Consider the following 22,062-nt stretch of genomic DNA (forward strand, 5'->3'; position numbering starts at 1 on the left):
GAGAGTTGGAAGTTTGACTTATGCATATGTTAGACTAATCAAATGACTTGCCCCCTATCCCTGCACACAGTCCATTCATGTAAATGTTTAAAAATATTGCCAATTTTCAAAAAAAATAAATAAATAAAATAATAAAGGCTGCAGTGAAATGCAACTATGAAGAGGGCCAGCAGCAATAATCAGTTCTGTAGTTTTGAACAGCCAAATGTTAATATTATGGTTTTCAATTTCAAATTTAAAATAAAGCATATGTCTTTTAAAACAAGCCAAAATGTGTGGTGGAAGAGTATTGAATTAAACTAGAACAGTGGCACAAAACTCACAATAAGTAGTTCATAAATGTATTTTATATTGTGGTTAAGACAAGATGCTGAAACAGTCACCAGTTGTGCTGCAATGTATAATAAATATAAATAAATAAATAATTTAAAATAAATAAAATCCCAAAATGCCATGTTATATATATTAATCTTGTGTGTTAAAATGAATCACAGCATGCAACTACTAGCACTTCAACATCATTCTGTGTAGGACCCAAGCTGGCATTCTTTCAATCATACATCATCAGGTAAAAGATCTTGCACACATGTGCAATAGCAGTCTGAATGGTAAGGCTGGGCTGGTGTGCGTCAGGCGGTCTGCAGTCCAGTAGCATACTGGAGAAGAGTCTTTTGCACCATAAACCAGATTAACCAGATAACAACATTGTTAGTGTTCTAGAGGACCACAGACCTGTCTCTCACGGGTCAATAGAAGCGCTTGCGTCTGGTCTCATTCCAGTGACTATAGACCACTAATCCAATAACGATTAGAAAAATAGAACCCACCATAGAGAAAAGCACAGTGAAAAAAATGGCTATGCTGCTCATTCCCTCTTCATTTCCTTTCCCTGAAAAAAAGGATTTTAATTTACATGATTTTATTAAAAGTTATGTAGTGAAAGTAATGAAACTTACATCTGATAAGTTCTATGTTATCTACACTCGGTATAGTTACATCCTCTTCATTGTCATCCTGATTTTTTTGATTTAGCACTGTGATTTGATACAGCTTCATGGAAATTATGTCATGATTATCTATGAGGTAAAAAGTTAAATTAGTTCACAAAACATATACAGTCTGCATGAAGGTGGGCAACTGGCAATGAGTGTTATTTGTCATTGGTTATTTACCTGTAAGATCTCCAGTCAAGGCTGAAGCTCCAAAGTAGTAACCCTTTGGCAGACGCACCCCTGGTATGTCTAAGCAGTCCCTCCACTCATGCTGTCCATCGATGTCTATCATCACCTAATGAGGTAAATCATGTTTACATAATAATGTTAAACCTATTTCCTTATCATTAGAAAGTGTGTTTTTTACCGTTAGTCTACGGCTGACATATCGAATGAAGACAAAAGTATCGTGTTTGAGGTTGCGCACCATGGCGTTGCAGCTACCCAGCTCTGTGGGCCTTCCATCTCTTTCATGGTCATAACTGATGGTGCCGTTACCAACCATGGCCAAAACAAGTGGGAAAATCCTCTTGTGTGCACAACAAAACATGATATGTTGTCATTCTATTGCTTTTGCAAGTTTTAATGAAGTGTACAAGAAGCAGTTACCTCAGTGCGAGGTGTGTATCTTTTTTTCTGAGCCTATTATCAAAATAGGTAAAAAGCAGAGCAATTACTTACCATTATGCAAATTCCAGTGTATTTCATCTTGGCATACTAACCTCTAAGTATTTTTCCTCATTAGGATATGTATCAACAAACACACCCAGGCCAGTAAAGTTGTCCATGTTTCCAAATACAGGGCCTGCCAATGACAACAAAACATAAGAAAAGTAATTAACTTTAGGCAGTACAAATATGAATATAATGCTGCAAGTTAACAACTATGCTTAGACCTTTCTGCATTCTTTCTTTGGTGTACCAGATAGCCAAGCCATCCCCATTCAGGTTCTTCTTTCCCTGACCATGGATTTTAAAGTGCACCTGCATTTCCCAGTCTTTAAGTTGGCAAGGCTAGAAACATAGTCAATGTTTAAAAATACAATTAAAAAAGGATTATAAAAGGAAACTATTTCATTAAGCAGTATAATACAGTTGATTTAACAATATAAATCAGTTAATTTAGACAGGACAGATAACCTTTAAATAATATGTAATAGCATTTATTTTACTTACCATGCGACTCCACACGGCCCCCTGTCTGCTTTGCATGTCAGGCGTGAGCCGCACCTGCTCAGTGGTTACCATGGCGTCCCCCATCAGCTCCCAGTAGGAGGAGCCTAAAGATCCCACACCTGGCACACACATATGGGCACACAGACAAACCATCATCATGACTAAACACACAGCACAGCATAAAGCACTGACCAGCAGGACAACACACAGGAGGAGAAGGAGGCACCCTTTGCATTGTACTAGAATAAAGGAACGATGACAATTTTGTTTCAATAGGGGTAAACTGAACTGTGGAGACACGTCAGTATTAGTTATTTTTCCCTAGAAGACATTTAGCTGCAAACATATTGCATAACAAATCAAAAAGAAATATCTACCAAACTGACGCGCACAAATAAATGAAGTACCTTGGTAAGGCTTGGAAAGGGAAAACTCTCGCTTTAAAAATTCCTCCATCTCATGGTCGTCGTCAGAAAAACAACTGCCCATGTGCAAAAACAGAAGAATATACATGCTGTACAGTTTAAAATACATTCTGTCGCTTATGTTAAAGCCCCTAAATAACACTTTGGAAGGATTAAAACGGTCGCTCCAGCAGCTGGCAGCGGCAGTCGCCATTGTGGTAAAAACCAAAACACACACCCCACATCAGCGCATGCTCCTATTGGCTCATAGATTTACATGGCTGATCCCCATTGGTAAATTTGACTGTCTGTCATACCCAAAGCGATAAAAATACACGCTTAAGAGCTATCAAGCTATTATTATTATTATTATTATTAATTATACACTTCTGTATACTCTAAATAGGCCTAATATAAAAAATAATTTCTTTATTTACAGATATTTCCAACTATCAGTCATAATGCAGCTGTTGGGTATTTCTAGATTGTTCTAGCTTTTTGGTGTAGCCTACAATTAGACCTGATTCTTCTCGATGATGTGCCCATTTGCAAAACCTTGGTTTAAGTATGATCGTAAATCGTAGAATGTTTTATGTTTGTCCGCGGTATGCTTTTTTACTGCTCAAATTTGCTTCAAATAAGGGAGTAATCTGAATTTTGATCATTCTCTTAGACTTGTAAAAATCTCAATTCGCCACTGGAGAGCGCTGGAGTCTTTATTGGCTAGTCCATAGATTCATGAACCTAGCCCCATAGACACGCCTCCTTCAGGGTCGCTTCTCACTGTACACTTTTTCAGCACTGCTGCTGGCACGTATTGTAAAAATAGCATCGGGGAATGGAGTAAAGGAAGTCATGGATTCCACCGAAGACAAAAACCCTAAAACAGTCGATATCTACCGTGACACATGGGTTCGCTTTTTGGGTATGAAATATGTACTATATTGTGTCATGTACTAGTGTACTTTGGAGGAATTCCTTTTACCTTTCGTACTTAAACCGTCCTCAGTCTTGACCTCTGATGCTGCGCTAGCTAGTGCGCTTGAACAACACAACTTTGTTAGCAGAATCACTGCTCTGGCAATGCCTGTTTATAGATTCAGAGTGAACAATGCAACAACAAAGGGGTCATCTGAAACGTTACGTTTACCATATGGGTACACATTTTACAAAATGTGTGAAGAGCTAATTGGAGTTAGTAAGCATAACGTACAGTGACCCACTGACAGATTGTCACTGATGCCACAGAAAGTACACTGTAGCATAGTAGACCTAACTACCTACAAATCAGTGGTTCTATTAGGGTGGTCAAACACTGGGCTCCAGGTTGGCGGTTTGATATCTCATTGCCAGGTCACGGCTGAAATAATTGTCATTATAGTAGTTTACCATTAACTTGGCTGACGCCAGATAGACGTTTGTAGAACTCTGTACTGGGTTCCAGCACAAATGGCGTGAGAATTAACCTTGCTTAATTTACTGTAAGCCTTGTAGAAACACCAGTCTTATGCTGATTTACAGGCTATGCCAATGAGGTTGGGGAGGCTTTCCGTGCTCTCGTCCCTGTGAGCCTGGTATGGGGCAGTTATGTTGTTGCCACAAGTTATGTTACTGCTGATGCAGTGGACAAAGGGAAGAAAGCGGCCAAGGTAACTTCCTTCAACATTATTTTGCATATGCATACAGATAATTACATACAGATAATTACTTCTGTCCTGTCCAGGATCATGGGGATAAACCAGGGAAGACAACCCGCGTAGCAGTGGCTGTTGTTGACACGTTCGTGTGGCAAGCCCTGGCTTCAGTCATCATCCCTGGCTTTACCATAAACCGTGTATGTGCAACATCATTGTATTTACTTGGCAAGACCACCAATCTACCCCTGCCTGTCCGCAAATGGACCACAACCGTCATAGGACTGTCCACCATCCCCTTTATTATCACTCCAATAGACAGGTAAGTCAGGTCCCTATTGTGTATTAACAATGGCTTTTATGTTATTTTAACAGCATCTTAAAACCTTTAATATGTCTCTCATTGCCTTCAGATCAGTGGATTTCCTGCTAGATTCAAGCCTTAGAAAGGTCTATGGTGAAGGAGAGAAGCATGAATAAGATTGCACAGTGTGTACTGGGCTGTTGGAACACCATAGTAAAACTTGAGTTATACTGTACATTAGGGGGCTTTATTCTGCTTTAGCTCTCAGGGTATTTGGTTTTTTATTTTGTTGTTTTAGCCATATAAAGTTATTGTTATTGGTCTTGTCTTTAGACTCACATTTATATTATATGTTTTGATTTCAGTGTCTTTTACCTGAAGTTCATGTAAAGTCAAGGGAAACGAAAAACCATTTTGTTACAATGTGTTAAGATCTACAATAGATCATAAACATAAGGAATGTTTTGAGCTTCTCACCGCAAGGGAAAACTGCAACTCACAGGTTCTCTAGTTTTACAGTTCACTTTGTTGCCATTCAGTATCTTGCAATTCACAAGTTTACAATACCTGGCTTATTCTTTCTGGAAGTATAACGTTTAACTTTCATAGATTACAACTGATACCTCTTTCTTGTCTCAACATTTCTGTCTATTATTGTCTCTGTGTAAACCAACAGCCTTCAATAGTATGACTATTGAGCTATGCTGAGGCCTTTTGGCAAACATGCAGATTTATTTTTATGAAAAAATAAAAATGCTTATATAACCATACTGATACAAACAGGCAGGAAATATTAAAATGTATTAGGGATATAGTAAATGATAAAGTTTGCCATTGTGAATGCAATGAATGCAATACAGTTAAACTGAAAGGGCACAATATTGGGTACAGTAAAGTGTTCATTGAGGAAATGCTTGGGAAATAATAGTTTTTTTCTATAAATGAACACATCTTGATACAGATTTTAGTTTTAAAGGCAAGCAAGAAATATAATAGTAGTATAATATAATAGTCAGAATTTTATATAAATGTATTGTATAGGGCAAATTTTTATGGATATGTCTCTGATTGAACATCGAGACTATGTAAAGCCATAAAACTGATTTATGTGAACTACTGGATTTCCTGTAATTATTATGATGCATGTTTACAAATGTTATACCTGTGAATGCTGGGGAATGGTTATAGTCACTGTTTGTGTGTTACAAATGTTGGTTAGTCATAAATATTGAAAAAGTATAAAATATATTTTATTTTAGTTGGTTTACAAATAAATATATAAAACACTACTTGATCTGTTTTAAACTGTGTGATGGACCATTTACATTTATCAACAGATTTTCTTAAAGAATTTTTGTATCATTAGTTAAATTGAAGAGGGTTTCCCAATGCAGTGGAAGATCTCAGTGCACTGAAGCTGCCAACTGAAGCACTCATTTGTCTTGATTGAGCGAGGGGAGCACAGCTGATGCCAGTTCAGTAATGAGACTACATAAGCTCAGAGATCTGACATTGGGACATGCAGTCATGTTTACCACTGGGATTGTCTTGTTGGCTCTTGTGGCCTTATCATGTGGAGAATCAGGTTGGTTAAGTATTGTGCGTTTGCTGTGTAAAACAAATTATTTTATGTGTTACTATACTGTGGCTTTAGTTTAATTTCTCTAAGTGGACTAAAGATCCTTGCATATAAACTATCAAATCCTTAGCTAGTTCAAGTTGAAATTAACTATATTACCTACTTATCCTCCCGTCCTAGGAATGTCTTTTGAAGATGTTGACCAGGCTCTGGATGAGTCAATAAATGAAATCAAAACACTTATTTCAGAAGATGTTCCCATGTGGTCCGAAAACTTCTCAGAAATATTTGGGCTGCCTGAGGATGATGAAACTGTTTTGTCTGAGTCACAGCCCCATGTTAAAAAAGAACAAGGCAAGAGTCTCATTTATAATTTGATTTAAGTCTAATATTCTGAAGTTTTATAAAAAAAATTTTTTTTTTGTAGGAGGCTCTACTGTGTGGAAGGTGTTCCTGGTCCTGGCTGTACTGCTGCTGGCAGTGGTGGGGGTTTTGAGTACAGTTTACTACTTATGTGTGTGGAGAGGGGGCAGGATGCATTATGAGCAACACAAGGATGTCTCCACGTGAACTTTGTCCGTTGTCTGCCTTGAAATGTGTTGAGTGTTATTCTTCAGCTCTTTTTGGATGTTCTAAATGGGCTATTTTCAATTAAATAAAGTCAGGACTTGAGTCAACCAATATTTTGGTTCCTTCTAAACTCCACTAGAGGGCCTCATATTCTTTGCTATCACTGAGTTCCCATGGATTCACGAGTTCCAGGTTTGTCATGTGCAGCATGGAAAAGGTAGATTTAAATTCTAGTTCAGTTAAAAGGAAACATCCAAGTTTAGATATTCTACTGTTTTGTAAAACTGGTACTTGTGAATAGATATTATCACAAGTAGGCCCTTGTTTAATGTGTGTTGTCTCAACCAGTTTTAATTGGGGGATTTGTGTGTGTGTATATTTTGACCAGTCTAAAGCTATATAATGCAGTTGTGACATGGCATGAGTTCCTGTGTTCCTGTGTATTCACTAATCCCTCTTTCAAGTGCTGCTCCTTTCACTTCACACATGGGTTTTTATTTTCTTGTTCCTGGCCTTCGGCAAACACAATTCCTCTCATAAGGCTTCATCTCGATCAGAATTATGGCAGAGAAACAGTCCACAGCTAGAGTAATGTTTTAATTCAATGTCAAGTGAGCGAGCTCACATCAAATCCACAAACATTTATAAGTCCCCCTTGAGCAATATCAGGTGGCATTAGTGGGCCCAAGGAGACAAAAAGCTGATGAATTGAATTAATCTCCCCTCCCGTGATGGATGGGCCTGTTCACAGGGGGTTGGAAAATGGGAGCATTGTTCATCTGTCACTCCGATTGCCATGTCCCTCTATGATTTGTGCCTGGGCTGTGAAGGCCACAAGTGGCTAAGGCAGACCTCCCTCCTCTTCTCCTCACTCCCTTTTTCCCAGTGTTCAGTCACCTCCACCCCCTCAACTTTTCATATTCATATAGCCACATGAAAGGAACAAGATTCTGGCTAGGATAAACATGCTAGTGATCCAAATCATTCAGACCAAAATTCTTATAAAAAATAAACACTCTTTAAATCACCCTGATCTTGCGGTCCAGCTTCATTCTTTACTCTTTAGTCTCTAATGTTACAATTGTGAATTGTCTTTAAACACTACTAAGGCCCTTAGTTGCTGGGATTGACTTTTATGGCGCCATATAATTTTGGACCCAAAAACTTTACTCCATCACAATATTGATTCAATATGTTTATGTTTCATGGAGGCTTCAGTGAATATTGATAGCTCCTAGCACTTAGAGCTTTATGATACAAATGCGGTTAATGTCCACTTCTTCTCTGTTTCCATGGTTCCTCTCAACTACACAACTTAAGCCATTTCTCTCCAGAGAAAACTCTAATCACTAAAGGGAGTAAAATTAGAAGCCCATTATCAGGGAAAAATACTTGATTCACAAGAGCAACAGCAGGCTGTCTCAAAGGGGAAATCCGAAATGGAATTAGGACATAAGAAAGCACTTGCCACATTATGATGAATTGATTCTGGTCCAAATAGTCTGTAACAGTTTTGATGAACTTAGTAAAATTACAGTAATAATTAATCAAGCTTATTATCAATGACCCAAAAGCCTTCTATAAGACATTTTATAAGTGGTTACCCATTCTCACACCATATTATGGGAATACCTAAACATGAAGTACAACTACAAATCTAAACTGATGTTTTTTCTCTGCGTATTAAAATAAGGATGTTATTTTGTTCTTTTGATATCTTCAGGTAGCCTACAGATAAGGCGGACAAAACCACATATGAACATGAATAATAGTTTTACAATGGACAATAATTTTTATTATAACACAATAGGGACTATTCCCTCTCTCACACACCCCTCCCTTGGCTCAAGTACCCTCCTCTCCAGCATTCACAGACTATTTTAGAAGAAAGGGCCACTTTAAGGGTACTAACTGAAATGCTTAATGCTCAGTGGTCGATTTATTGAGGTCAGCGTGAGGCTACGATTTGCCAAACAGAGGAGAGCTCCATGTTTGGATTGATTTTCATGAATGATTTTATGCTTTGAGCAAAAGAGAAACAAAAGACAATCGCAGAACATCAATTTAACCCAGGAAAGACATCAGTCACAGCAACGTAAAAATGAAGGGCGGAGGGCAGAGCTGTAAATGAATGAAAATCAATGCGGGACTTGGAAATGTGAAGACGAAGAGCTGGGAGAAGTGTAATATATATCATAATGGTGTGTAATTATGATTGTGCATGTGATGGAGTGCCTTGTTGTTCATAAACGAGGGCTGTGTTTTGTTCATTACAGTCAAAGACCATGTTCTGCTAAATCTGTAATTTCAGCTAAACAGACTTTTCAAGGAGAGCTGTATTGCAAAATTGTTCTACACTATAGGTTATGGTATTAGGCCTAGTAGTAAAAAAATAAAAACTTCTAATGACCAGTTCACAAAATATTAATAATAATTTTGCATACTTAAATGTTAAAAGTGTACTGAAAACTATTTAAGCCCATTACTTTCATACTGCACTGCTGCAAATAGGCTAAGAATTGAGTGGAGAACTCAGATGCTCAATTACACCATTCCCCCAATTGTACTACATACTTAGTCTAGACATTTCATTATAAATCTTTTCAGACATCTTATAAGTATTTTTTTTTTTTGACAAGTTTATAATGCAACATAGGCCTAAAGTTGTCCATAATGATTGGCACATATTTGCTCTTAAAAATCTCCACAAATCACACCACCTCCTGACAAATCTTATTAGGTCCAAGCATCTTCTCTGTAAGAAGCTGGTGATTCCTTTATGGACTGAGTGCTGTAAATGTGCTGGCTGTACTATGTCTCTCTTTGTGAAATGAATTAGGAGAACATGAAAACTGAGCACACCTTCACCAATACATTATTTATGAGGCTTCCAGTGAATTCTGTTCAGGTGGCATCGGGGAGTGCAGTCAAGCGCAAATGCAGGCCGGTCACTTAAAGCACACTATCTGTAGTAATATTTCTACATGAGAGCACTGGCCTCGGCTCTGTGTTCTCTATTGACTGGTGAGATATGTAATTCAGCTCTATAGTGGGTTTTGACAAGGAAAGAGGGGATTAAAAGGCCTTGCTCTAACCTTCATGGTGTTTGTACTCTTACATGCCTTTAAGCTACTATTTGCAATGTAAAATAAATCTATATTTTGTTTACAGTTAAAGCATAGAATAAATCATTATTTCTTAGGCTCACTATAAGTTAAAAGATACACCAAGTTAACTTTTTTCTTCTCCAGATTCATCTGCACAATGGAATAGTTTCAGTTATAATACATGTATTATGAAAAGGTAGAAGAGACACAAATATAGGATGGTCTGTGTGACAATTTTGCCAGTTTTTATGAGAAGAATTTATTGCTGTTTTTTCCATATAGTTTTCTAATAAGAAAGTGGTCATCACATAAAACCCCAGATTTGTCTATGTACTCCCTTAGTTGTCCAGGAGTGGTCCATAGAGAAGGTTTTGAAGGCAGTCATCTGGTCAGTGTTTTTGAAATCAAGACATTATGACTGCGATTTGGAAGCCATTACCGCTCTGAAGGTGCTGGTCTGAGGATACAGAATTTATACGTTGGTGTTTTGGTTCTCAAGCTAATTATTCAGTCAAAAGGAAGAATGAGTCTCACATGAATCTCTCATTTGGTTTGCCAATTTCACTACTGAAATCCAGTTGGTTTGAACCTAAAATGCCTCTCTCTCTAATCTGAATACTCACTAATCATTACCTTCAGCCAATCATGATTCAGTGCTAATGCAGCCTCTACAGCTGAGTGAGTGAATTGTGGATGTTCTGTTCTTTCACAGACAGGGCCTGTCCTTTTACTGAGAAAATCTAAAGAGATGCACATTTATGTCCTCTATATGCAGGTTAAGGGACTGGCAACCCAGGTTCAAGTGTGATTGTATGGTACCTTTTTTAAACTGTAAGAGTAAAGGCTACATACAGTGCTTTTAATGTTATAGAGGATGTGTTAATTACCCACAACTTCAACATGTAGAATGGTTTTAGGCAATGTCAGGAGTGGATCAGCAAATTTGATGGCTTGACATCCTCTCAGAATCAGATAAAGCACTGTAAGATCCTCCATCTTCTGTTGTTATGAGATAACATCTAATTTCCCCATCTCTTGAGTCATCTTACAAAGACATGGGCTGCTCATCGTGAAATCAATATACCGCGGAAACACCATTAAAACAGTCTTCACAGTGCTCGAGTGAATCACTGCGGATCAAGGCAGAACACGCAGACACTCTGAGAACTATACATACAAATCAGGCCATCTGCATTATGTTCTATGATATTATAACCAGAGTACTGTGTGTAATTAAATAGCAGGGCCCAGAGATGCCTTTCTGTGTGATGGAAATGTATGTGTATTCATAGTGTGAAGAAAAGATTCATATCAGATGTCTTTGTGTAAATGCATTTGGTATGTGTCAGTCTGCCCGAGACCCAGCACAGACTTTGACATGTGTAAAGGCTCAGCAGTCACTGTCCCCATCTTACAGGAAACCCTGCATTGTTTTATCAGTTTTCAAGTGTAAAAGTTTATTAACTTGTGACTGTGAAACAAAAGTCACTTTGCTTTGATATGCATGTAGTTTTGTAATTCTGTTATAAATACTAGAGAATTGCTTGGGACACCAGGAGGCTGCGGGTTGGTAGACATATCAGACAAGGCCCTGTACTGTCCTGTCCATATCTGTCTTAACAAAGAATAAACCCATTTGTATTTCATAAGTCACCAAGGCTTTGCAAATGGATTGTTATTATCAATCAATATATCAAGATATTCAGTATACAGTATATATATATTTTCCATTGGCATACCACAGAAATTGTGCTGAGAGCAAATAAAATGAGGCATCGGTATGAGGATAAATTATACTGTATGTAGTGAGCTCACAGGGGACATAGGATCACGACCAGTGAAGTGCAACGCAAAGCCAGTCATTAAAGCACTGCATACGGACACAAGGCACCACAAGTCATACATTTACACAAATATTTCCTCAGACACAAAAAGCTTAAATAATTCTTCCCAACTGTCTTACCATTGCTGTGTATTATTAGTAAGTAAGTAAGTTAAACTAACTGTATTATTATGATTATTCTTGTTTTTAATTCTGGCTTATAGATAAAAATATCGGTTTAGCCCTGTTTGCATAATAAATTATTGTACTTTATTGAGAGGTCAAATCAACAAAAATTGACTTGATTTACATAAAATTAATAAAAAAAAAAAAAGACTAAGTAAGTGTGGTTCAGAAACAAGTGTAACTGCAGAGCCATACTTAAGGTCAGATAAAGTATCACTAGTGAGTTATAGTGATTACACATCACACTGACATCCAGACAAACTGGGAGACAGGTTTCTTATGGGAGAGGAAGAAGGGCTGTGGCGGCCAGTTACAGCCCAACAATGGAGACCCACGGACACTGTTGCTTTGGAGTCGTGATTTAAAGTCCTCTTCCTCTCTCTCTTCCTCTTATTCTCCCTCTCTCTCTCTCTTTCTCTATCTCTATCTCTCTCTCTCTCTCAGTGGCGCTACTATAATTTTCCTGGTGGAATGATGGATGAGGTGGTGTCAGCCCATGTTCATTATAATGCACACCATCTATTCTTCTCAGCCAGACTGTGTGCGCTCCAGGAAATGCCAGGGAGCCATCGAAGCCGCCAAAGAGATGAGAAACTCCTCTGATGCTTTATATGGAGAGAATTTGCTGCTAGGTATGTGTTAACTTAGCACTGGGTGATCCATCAATCACTAATGAAGATACTAGTGCGTTGTTGTGTCTTTTAAGCATTGCATTGCCTTCTATGAATGATAAATATGGTTCAGTGTCCACAAGAGCATAATCCCTCGCAATATGCTCATGTTGAATCATTAATGAGCACAACAGTTAGCTGTATGCAGAACATTTAAGGGAACAGGCAACTGACTAACAAGACTGACTGTTTGGGATTGTTTGAGCACAGTGAATTGAGTTCATCTTCTGCCCAAGAAGCGTAACTATTTATATTTCATTAAATATTGACCAAGGTTTATTGTTATGAACTACCAGAGAATATGATAATGTGTGAAGTGATGCTGATTTACAGAGCAATTCACACCCACATGGGTTAAATAATGGTCAGTGTACACAGAATAAACTACCATCTTATCTTTTAATACATACATCAGCTGTGGGTCAGGGATGACAGTACACATCATTTAGAGGTGTACTATATAACTTTTCTGAAGGAGGGTCCACCGCCTGTCTTGGGCATTACTATTTTGCCAGTATGGCATTAAATGTATGGCATTAAATGTCTACATGGAGACAAACAAGTGTGTAGTGGTGATCATACTCTTAAAGAATGTATGTTCTTCAACAGAATAAAACATCTGTAATTAAATAAATGCAAGTTTGACATCATACTATGGAACTTTCCAGGCAATATCATCAATCACAAAAATAACCAGAAGAACCTGAATCCAGTATGCCTTTCATGATAATATAGTATATTGGCCTGATCTCAGCAGGACTCTCTGTACTGTGCAGAAGTTTATGCAAGGGAAAAGGGTAAACTTGACTGTTTTGCTGCACTTTACAGTCACACATGAATGCTTGATGTCTATTTAAATATGTGTTTAATGTTTAAATTTAGATTATGCTGTATAGTAAATATAATAATATCTTGTATCCCGAAACTCAATGTGTTGCTCTCATGTTGTTGCACAGTCAAATATAACTAAAAGGCCATGTCCACCAATGCAGAGTAGAGCCACCCAGGCGTTTGCTCAGGAGCCTAATGCACACTGGCACATGGCTCCTATCCCCTCCATCTAAAGCAAGTCTAAACAGATTGTCTAGACAAACACATTATCTTTAATCAGTGCTGTAATGCATCTTTTCTCTGCGCACACAGATCAAGTCAGTGGGGGCCTGATCAAGGGAAATGCCTGGCATATTGAAATAGATTTATTCAAACAGATAGCATCTCATCCTATCAGCTCCATGCCGACTGTGCCAAACCGTGTTTTTGTGAGTCTTTTCAAAGCCTTTAAAGGATGTATTGAACAAAAAGTCTCCAAATGAGTTGAGGATCATTCCAGGAGCAGGGGGATCGATCGGCAGCAGGCTAAGCCCCCGCTCATCCATCTGATTCATATCTCACAGTCCTCTCTGCTGCTTGGATTCAAGAGGAATCACTGGACTAAAGGCTGGCTCTCTGTGGCAATATGTAACCGCACCAACTGCTGTGAAAGCGCCATGTGATTGATAGAAAAACTGTGAGGCAGCCCATAATGTCAGAATGGATTGGATGTGTCAGTGTAAGATCATATTTTCTGAAAATTTATAGTGGTAAAACAAACATATGAATTACTTTGGAAGGCTCAGTGATTCACTCAATGGATCCTTGACTCTTAATATCTCTAAATTAGCTAAGATAAATATATATATAGGTCATAAACTATTTAGTATATAAATTAAATACTGCTCTCAATAAAGCAAGGGCCACATTTGACCAGCACATACTGATATGCATAATTCATTTCTGATCTCTTTAAACCTTAAAAACATAGAACTTTTATTATTTATAAGAAAGTTTGACAATGTAATTTGATTTTGCAATACATTTTATCTTTTTTTAATATTTTCTTATCATCGCTTAATCTAATGAGCTGCTCCTTTTAATTATTAAAAATAGCACTAATATTTGATGCGCTCGCTCCTGGATGTCCTCCCTATGGTTGCCCTCTTTAGGACCCTGCTTGTATATTCATCGTCTTTTGGTCCTCTTTACTCTCAAAGGCTACTGAGAAGCTCTAAGCTGTGCTTGCATACGGCCTATGTAAACAAAAGCATCTGGGGCATGATGGCATCTTGATTTTTAATAATGCATATTAAAACACGGAACGCTTCCAATGTTTGATCTGGTAATGAGATAATGTAATAAGTTACAGAATTTTAACATCTTCATATAAAAATCTGAGTGATAGGTCTCAAGCTGTTCTCACTGGGGCTGTGTGTAATCAGATGTGTAAACAAACCCTGAATTATTGATTACTTGAGCATTCACTAAGATATAAATGGCATTGTATTATTAAATGTTATGTTTACTTATTTCATTAAATATATGTTGACACGACTACAGGATCCAATATAACATAAACATTTAGGCCCTATGGAAATAGTGTATGAAATCATATAATAACATTATTACATAATTGTAAAGTGAACAACTGTGCACTTTCAATACTAATTACATTTTAAATCAACTGTCAAATTTCCCCCAAATCATTAATTTATCTTCATTTTCTCTGCAAAATACAAACTGAAAAATGCATCTCACTATAGTAAAAATCAGTTGACGATTATAATCTCAGCTAGTGTTTGTTTTACGAAACACTCACTTTGACCTCTATTCCACATCCTCTGTTTGGAGTGGAACAGTAGCCTACATTACGTAATCAGACATAACAAAATGACAGTGTGCCGCTTTCAATCACATTATGAATTTCACTTTACATATGCTGCTTTTACGCACGACAAGGTCCGCGTATTATTAAAGGCTGTGAGTGTAAAGATGTGTCGCATCGCACCAAAGACAACAACACAACTGTATTGCCACACTTTGATCACGTGAACATAAACTTGGTCAAATGGGAAGGCTAGTCTCAACGTTACGCTTCCGACCGCCATTACATTACAATGCGCGGTGGGTTGGACGAGCGTGTGCGCTGAGTAGGAGGAGGAGAGAGGAGGGAGGGAGAGAGGAGGAGAGAAACCTACAGACACAAGAGGGTGAGAATGTGCCACACTCAGCCTCTCTCTATCCACTTATTGACAATACAACAGCGACTGATAAAGAATGAGAAACAATCACCTCGGAAAGCTCGAGGCAAGAATCCTAACATTATGAGACACGTGCGTTATGATGGAATTGAGTGCGTTTTAAGCAGCAGCGGATTCTTTATGTCAGTGATCGGCGCCAGACAAGGACTGTCACTTTGGCTTTTTAAACTAACACATCAGATGGTTGTTTAGAGCGCCGCTGCGGTGAGGGGACGTTTCGTAATATCAAACTGAAAGGAAGGAAGATTTTTTTCTTACCTCCGTTTCTATACAACAAGCCTGCCTAGTTTTCCTGCAGCTGCTGGACGAGTCCGAATAGTTTTGTCTTGTGTGCTTGACTCATGACTCCTGGCCAGTAGTATACAGGACTAATGGGACTACTTGGTTACTACCACGCTTAAGTCCAGGAGCCCCTCTTTGGCGTCTCTTTTGGGTCTGCGGTCCGTTTAATTCAAGAGCAACAGAGGGATTATACATTCCTCGTTGCTCACACAGTGCCTGTTTGCGTTCAGCCAGACATTGTCATACAGAGCAGGAGGCTGTGGTAAGAAGGAAAAGCTATTAATAGCTCGTGCAATTCTCGAAAACTATCACAAGTGGTGCATCAGCTCGTGGCGCGGAAGGATTGTGATCGGCACGAGTGGACGCGTAATATTTAACGCTAGAAGTTTATGCTCTTCGTTAGACATATTATTGGAGTCGCTTCCCTTATGGATTATTATATGATGAAACTATCACCGGAGGGACGCATACGGGCTTGTGTTGCTCCCCTTTGCGTGGACTGAAATGGATACACCTCACTTTGCCCATTTGACAATGCTCACATTTGGAATCGCCTGACCTGGATTAGATCAATCTAAATATTTTCTCTGCTGGATGATTGAATACTTATTGAAAACGCCCATCTCTGCCCTGTGTATTATCCTGCAGCTCCAGAGCGAGCGTGCCTTTTGAGTGGAACCTATTTGTCAGCCCTAGTCTTTGGTTAATAATACTGATGTAAGATCACGACATGCCCAGCGCCAACGAGTCCAACGTTGGAGCATTATGACTATGACGGCGAACTGGGTGGCGAACGGGGCAAGCCTTGAGGACTGCCACTCCAACATCTTCTCTTTGGTATGGTACTACACTGGTATACATCAACACTAGCGCTGATCGACCAAGTCATAAGGCAGTACTTAAATGTGCCCACTGTACAAAGGTGAACCAATTGGCGATGTTGTTATTAGGCAATCATTAACACGGGTTAGTGATCCGAGGAAAGGCTGTGCATTCACCACTAAGCCTCCACAGCACACACACTTAGAGAACTTTGCAAAAACACATCAATATGATTAATTATTCTGCTTACTGACCATATTTTCCTAATATGTCATGACTATTGTCCACTTCCTCTTTATAAAACAATTTCACTGGAAGTCGAGCCAGACTCATTGCCAAGCAACTAACTTGAAAAGAAGAAGCTGCTTCCTAGAAATATGCCCAACAAAGGATTTCTTTTATCTTAGGGCATCAGTGCTTTGCTGCCTCACAAATGGCACACTTGGTTATAGTGGCATAGTTCACACGGTTCTGCTCACATGAAAGCTGATGAAATTATAATGTTTCCCTGAGAAAAGAAGCCTCATGCATTTTTGATGGACTGGGACATGTGTGTAATAGGTGCACTCTGCAAATAGCACTTTCTCACTGCAACTACTTTTTGTTGTTTTGATTTGAGGTTAAGGGTTATTTTCACAATAGATGTCATGGTGTTGTGCCTATGGAGGTGTGTTTGTACAGTTTTCATGCCGTAATCATTTAGTTAACTGTCCCACTAGAGTGGCCGTCCAAGTGGAAAGGCATGCAGCAGTCCAGGCATAGGATGAGAAGTGCTGGAGCATAGGGGTTCTGTTGGGGGCTTTTCAGGTGAGCATGCAGGTTGTTAAGCTGCCGGCAGCTGTAGCACATGTGTCACTGTGTAGCTAAATAAACAAATGTCAAAAGTGCAAAGGCCGATAGCGAGAGAAATGAGTCTCTAATGTCAAACACCTTTCATGACTGTCTGGGTGAGGCTTGTGTGCACAGGCAGTAAATAAACGGGGGCGCTCCGGCATTGACTCCTTAAATTATCTCACTCTGACACATTACATTTGAAAACAGTGATTATGCTGTTGTCAGTTCTGCAGTTTGGGGGCAATCCCTGGTGGAAGAGCTTATTTCATTCAGTCACTTGGCAGAATTGGCTGCTGTGTGTGTGTGCTGGCCCTGTGAACATCCCTTTCAAAGCCAGGCTGAACAAGACCATCCATCAGCAGGCTTGTTGAGAATATTTATGACTGGCTAGTGCCACAGAGGTTAGTCACTGGCAGGGCTCTTGGCTCACCCCTGGAGTTGAAAAAAAAAAACTAAAAAAAAAACTGATGTCTTGTGGAGTGACCTGTTTCAAGGAAAAGAAAAGAAGAAAGACAGTTTTGCACTCTAAGCATTGCTAGAAGGATGTGAAGTCTAAAGGTTTACACAGTACAATTAAGATGCATTGCCCCCAACCTGGACTTACTGAGAATGTGGTGTCAGGAAGGGCATCCAGTTTAACACATATGTTTACTGAGTCACTGCAAAGAGAAGGCTGATTATATGTAGGCAATCTCTCAAATCAGAAAGCACAATGTAGACATTAAAAAAACTCCTTCTGAGACGAACTTAACTTGTTAAAATGTTAAAATATATTTCATAACCAAGATTTAGGGCATGATTTCAGTCCTCAGTAATTATACTTAGGGATGTCACAAATCTAAGAGTTAAGATTGATTCATTGTAAATAGATCCTTAATTTTTTTTTTCATTACTGTTATAGGTTACTATTCCTCCAGTATGTGATTAACTTTATGAAATCAAACTTTATGACAGTGACATAAACAGATAACAAAGGATTTTACATTTAGGTGTACTCTTTCGTATAATAGATTGGTCTGAAATTACTTATAAAATTTTCCACAATTACTTTTTTTTTTGTTCTTAGGATTAACCATCATTATCAATTAATCAAATAGTCTTGACATCCATATATATATGCAATTATAGTAGACTAAAAAAAGCTAAAAAAAAATTTGTATTGCAGTTGTAAGTACACCTTTAGTCTTGTTTCTTTCTTCCAAGGTGCTTGCGACTTACAGGCAAGCTCTCCTGGTCTGTAGCCTGTTAAACAGCATATCGGCTTGCACTAACCCCTTTCCCCCGGCTTTGATTTACTGGCTGTTATAGCAATCTGCATCAATAAAACGGGCCTTAAAAAGCCTAAGTGCCCATACTGTGGGACTTTATGGGGGCGTGGATTACTGCTCTGCGAAGCCCGTGTCAGATACTTGAGATCTCTGCAATCACACAACCCACAAAACAACTGTCTCGTGTACCGCCACGCATCCATCTGTGGCAGCAAGCAAACGAGACCCTTGTAAGTGGGAGAAAAGGATCCATGCTGCATGGTGAGCTAAAGCTGGAGTGGTGAGTGCAGGAGGAGGAGGAGGGTAGGGCGGAGGACGTGAGGAGAAACACAGGAATGTTTTGAGAAGAAGAAGTGAGAGAGAGAGAGAGTCAGTGTGTGCAGCTGAAGGTCTGCAGCCGAATCTGTTTTCATTTTAGGAAAGTATTATGACTGATGTGCATTTCCTGACTGCTGCCCTCAGCCCATTCGAGAAACTGACAGTGAGAGCGAGCCAAGACAAAAACTTTAAGACCAGGCCAGTATGCTACAAGCAAAAGAGAGAGAAGATACAGAGATCTGCCACAAGCTTGTCTTAGCTGGGACAAACCGACAATAAGAATGAAGTAGTTTGTCCTCCATACAAGACTGTATTAAGAAGAATCTGTAGTGTAAATGACACTATCCATCTTGTTAATGGGAATCCAGCTGCCCAAGGTAACTGGCCAGCCTATATTTTTGTGCTAGTCACAAGCCTGGATAACAGAATATGATGAAACATTTAAGTTACTAGCCCCGATAGCAAATTTTGAAGTCTGATATTTTGCTGTAGTAAATAGTAATTAGTTCATAATTCAAGCTTCTACTGCTCAAACCTTATCATATTGCAGGCGAAATCCTCTGGTACAAAGAAAAAAGTATTCAAGATAAATACTGACCCATAAAAATTATTGTTCCATTGATCATATACTGAATGATAAGCCAATTTAGTAATTATTGTTGCCGGCCTAAATGTAACACATAGTCTTTAACATTGGAACAACAATACTTGATGTTTACAATGATGATAATAATACTTATAAAACATAATTTCTCCTTATAATCAATATAATATGTATTTATTTAAATTGAATGTACATTTTGTCTTTATTTTCATCATAATTGTGGTAGATATAACTATAGTGTTTCAGTACAACATTGCCAGAGGGTGCCTCTTAAGAGCACGGTAAAACTATCCAGACATTATACAGCCTTTTACACCTCAAACACACAGCCATAATACAATATACATGCTGTTCTTTGTATGTACACAATAAGACAAGAGCAGACGAGCGAGAGGCGCCTGGTGAGATAAATCAAATAAATAAACACCCACATCCCTATTCAAACATATGGATCACAAATAAATGCATTTTCCACCCCCACTCTCTCACAGTACATATTTTATCGCCTGTGTCTGGCCTCTGCATCTCTCCTGTACCTGGCATGCCAAGGACGTCACCATGCACAAACACAAGAAGGTAGGCTGCAGGACTTTAATTAAAGGACTTGGTGGTGTCCCCTTGACAGAAGCACATGGAGTGTAACACTGGTAATTAAGTGTCCTCAAGTGCAGGTCTAATGTGATCAGCTAAGAGGTGCTCATTAGGCCCATCTCTATTCCAATGGAGATCTTTGGGTGTATAATAATGACGCCTGTGTCTGGAGGAGAAATAAAGTGCAAAGAGATGAGGCAGCAGGGAGAGCTCGGGCAGGAGAGAGCTTGATTTATGGCAGGTGAGAGTCGTGCCTTGTAGGAAGCAGCGGGTAATCAGGAGCAGGACCCCTTTATATAGACTTTGTTTGCATTTTGTTGTGTTATTATTGGTGTTGGACATGTAAGGAATGCTAAGCAATTGCCATAAAGGATGTACACAGAACATGGTTTATTGAGGCATGAAACTGATCCAATTGGGCCATAGCTGAAAAATCTTGCATGTGTTTTTGAGTCTATAGAAGCACATTCAAATTTCATTAAACAAACAAAAAAGAGCAAAATTTACACAAGTGCGCAGAACTCTTTTTTAAGAATATTTTGCTTTTTTCCTTGTATAAAAGAATAAATAAAGCCACTGATCCAAAGTAATTTACTCAAATAAAAGATGTGTCCAGATTTCCAGAGTGCCCTTTGTCCTGTGCTGTGTGCCCTGTGGAGTCCTTCCATCTGCTGACTTCCCACTACAGCCTGCCCCCTGTGCCCAAACCAGTGCTTTTGGCTCCAAGTCATGTGCTGATTTTGACAGCTCGCACTGCCTTCACCTTGAAAGTGTGTGCAGCCCCTTAGTCCTGTAATCTGCCCCTGCCACTGTGGGGGAATCCCTTGTTGTCACATCATAACCTGGTCCAGCTAAGTGTGGACATAGGCAACACACTGTTTGGATTTTCTCACACCCTTTGGCACCAATTTTGTGGCGTAGTCACAACATTGCATTTTCTATGGAGAACAGAAGTAAAATAAAAATGTCACAAAAAAAAAAGAAATGTGTTTGATTTTTGTAATTATTGTTCAGTTAATAAACAAGTTAAGATGAACTAATAAAATAAAGACCATATATGTTTCACAAGAAGTGTTGGACAGGAATGTTGTATTTCATTATTTAGTAACTAAAATAAAAAAAGTTTTAGAACTACATTTGAAGAGGTTTTTGCCCTGAAATATTAACCCTACTCATGACAGTGCTTAGGAACACAAGGGAAAGTCTGTCCTGGCTCCCTGTGCTTTTACTACCACACACTCCTTTTTAAACTAAATCCTCCTAAGTGGAGCCTGGAGTTTGGTCGCATTGGCCCATGCCACAGAGGTGAAGAGCGGTTGAAAGGCGGGAGCTGTGCGGGTGGAGAAGGGGAGGTCCCAGGCTGGAAGTGGGTCGGGACGAGCCAAAGCAGTATTTGGAAGTACGAAGGCTTGAGTGTGAAATATGTAAGCCCTGCAGTGCCAGCTGTGTGCTATTCTTAGAGGCCGCCAGTGCTGTGCGTGTGTACAGGGCGACACTGGGCTAAGGGGAAAAAGACTGGCACTGTTTCTGGATGGAAAATCAGTGAGTACACTGGAGTGACTGAGATGGGGGAGATTATTTTCATCTTTTAATGAAATTAGTCATCTTTGTTTGGCAGCATCTTGAGATATTTCCTCCTTTTAGGCAATCTGTTTGGATTAGTTTTACACCGCAAACCTCAGAGACTCAAAATGATGTACAAATGGGCATAATCAATTATATTAAAACTAGGAAACCAATTAACTGAGAATGATTTTCTGACTCTTATTTTCAAGTTAATTCTAAAATTATGCCGTAAACATGCTTAATGAATGAATTTGTGCG

The 22,062-nt window shown here is 38.9% G+C and overlaps 3 protein-coding genes across 6 annotated transcripts in view; 2 read left to right on the forward strand and 1 right to left on the reverse strand.

Annotated features, from left to right (window-relative positions):
- Nucleotides 1–325: 325 nt before the first annotated feature.
- lman2la (lectin, mannose-binding 2-like a) lies at nt 326–15,903 on the reverse strand. 2 transcript variants are annotated; one of them, XM_055153987.1, is made up of 9 exons: nt 15,778–15,903; nt 2,169–2,287; nt 1,889–2,006; nt 1,715–1,797; nt 1,602–1,634; nt 1,360–1,521; nt 1,173–1,287; nt 957–1,076; nt 326–889 (listed from the first exon to the last, which is right to left on the reverse strand). In XM_055153987.1, exons 2-9 carry the CDS (start codon nt 2,250–2,252, stop codon nt 747–749), a joined length of 858 nt encoding a protein of 285 aa, XP_055009962.1. In that variant the 5' UTR covers nt 2,253–2,287; nt 15,778–15,903; the 3' UTR covers nt 326–746. The 2 variants fall into 2 exon arrangements, with proteins under 2 accessions (XP_055009962.1, XP_020780890.2); XM_020925231.2 differs by lacking the exon at nt 15,778–15,903 and adding an exon at nt 2,576–2,796.
- mtfp1 (mitochondrial fission process 1) lies at nt 3,339–5,799 on the forward strand. The gene is made up of 4 exons (XM_020925247.2): nt 3,339–3,497; nt 4,094–4,221; nt 4,296–4,528; nt 4,620–5,799. Exons 1-4 carry the CDS (start codon nt 3,428–3,430, stop codon nt 4,684–4,686), a joined length of 498 nt encoding a protein of 165 aa, XP_020780906.1. The 5' UTR covers nt 3,339–3,427; the 3' UTR covers nt 4,687–5,799.
- Nucleotides 15,408–22,062, forward strand: part of LOC110160474 (mediator of RNA polymerase II transcription subunit 13-like) — a 70,384-nt gene continuing 63,729 nt past the window's right edge. For 2 of the 3 annotated variants that reach the window (XM_055153984.1, XM_055153985.1), the window contains exon 1: nt 16,066–16,638. In XM_055153984.1, the coding sequence (XP_055009959.1) occupies nt 16,567–16,638 (72 nt within the window). In that variant the 5' untranslated portion in view covers nt 16,066–16,566. Of the gene's footprint in view, nt 15,469–16,065; nt 16,639–22,062 lie in introns of those variants that run through there. The other variant, XM_055153986.1, reaches the window with a different exon arrangement.

Source organism: Boleophthalmus pectinirostris, unplaced genomic scaffold (assembly GCF_026225935.1).
Source record: "Boleophthalmus pectinirostris isolate CB_2022bp ecotype Guang Dong unplaced genomic scaffold, ASM2622593v1 HiC_scaffold_18, whole genome shotgun sequence".
Lineage (NCBI taxonomy): Eukaryota > Metazoa > Chordata > Actinopteri > Gobiiformes > Gobiidae > Boleophthalmus > Boleophthalmus pectinirostris.

What these genes read in the sequence shown, in the direction of transcription:
- lman2la (XM_020925231.2), bottom strand. Translation starts at nt 2,786, where the DNA reads ATGGCGACTGCCGCTGCCAGCTGCTGGAGCGACCGTTTTAATCCTTCC. An exon ending in CCTTTCCAAGCCTTACCAAG is followed by an intron (nt 2,288 to 2,575) that starts GTACTTCATTTA and finishes TGTGTGTGCCAG; the next exon opens with GTGTGGGATCTTTAGGCTCC. An exon ending in ATGTCAGCCGTAGACTAACG is followed by an intron (nt 1,288 to 1,359) that starts GTAAAAAACACA and finishes TTACCTCATTAG; the next exon opens with GTGATGATAGACATCGATGG.
- mtfp1 (XM_020925247.2), top strand. Translation starts at nt 3,428, where the DNA reads ATGGATTCCACCGAAGACAAAAACCCTAAAACAGTCGATATCTACCGT. An exon ending in CACATGGGTTCGCTTTTTGG is followed by an intron (nt 3,498 to 4,093) that starts GTATGAAATATG and finishes GCTGATTTACAG; the next exon opens with GCTATGCCAATGAGGTTGGG. An exon ending in ATTATCACTCCAATAGACAG is followed by an intron (nt 4,529 to 4,619) that starts GTAAGTCAGGTC and finishes CATTGCCTTCAG; the next exon opens with ATCAGTGGATTTCCTGCTAG.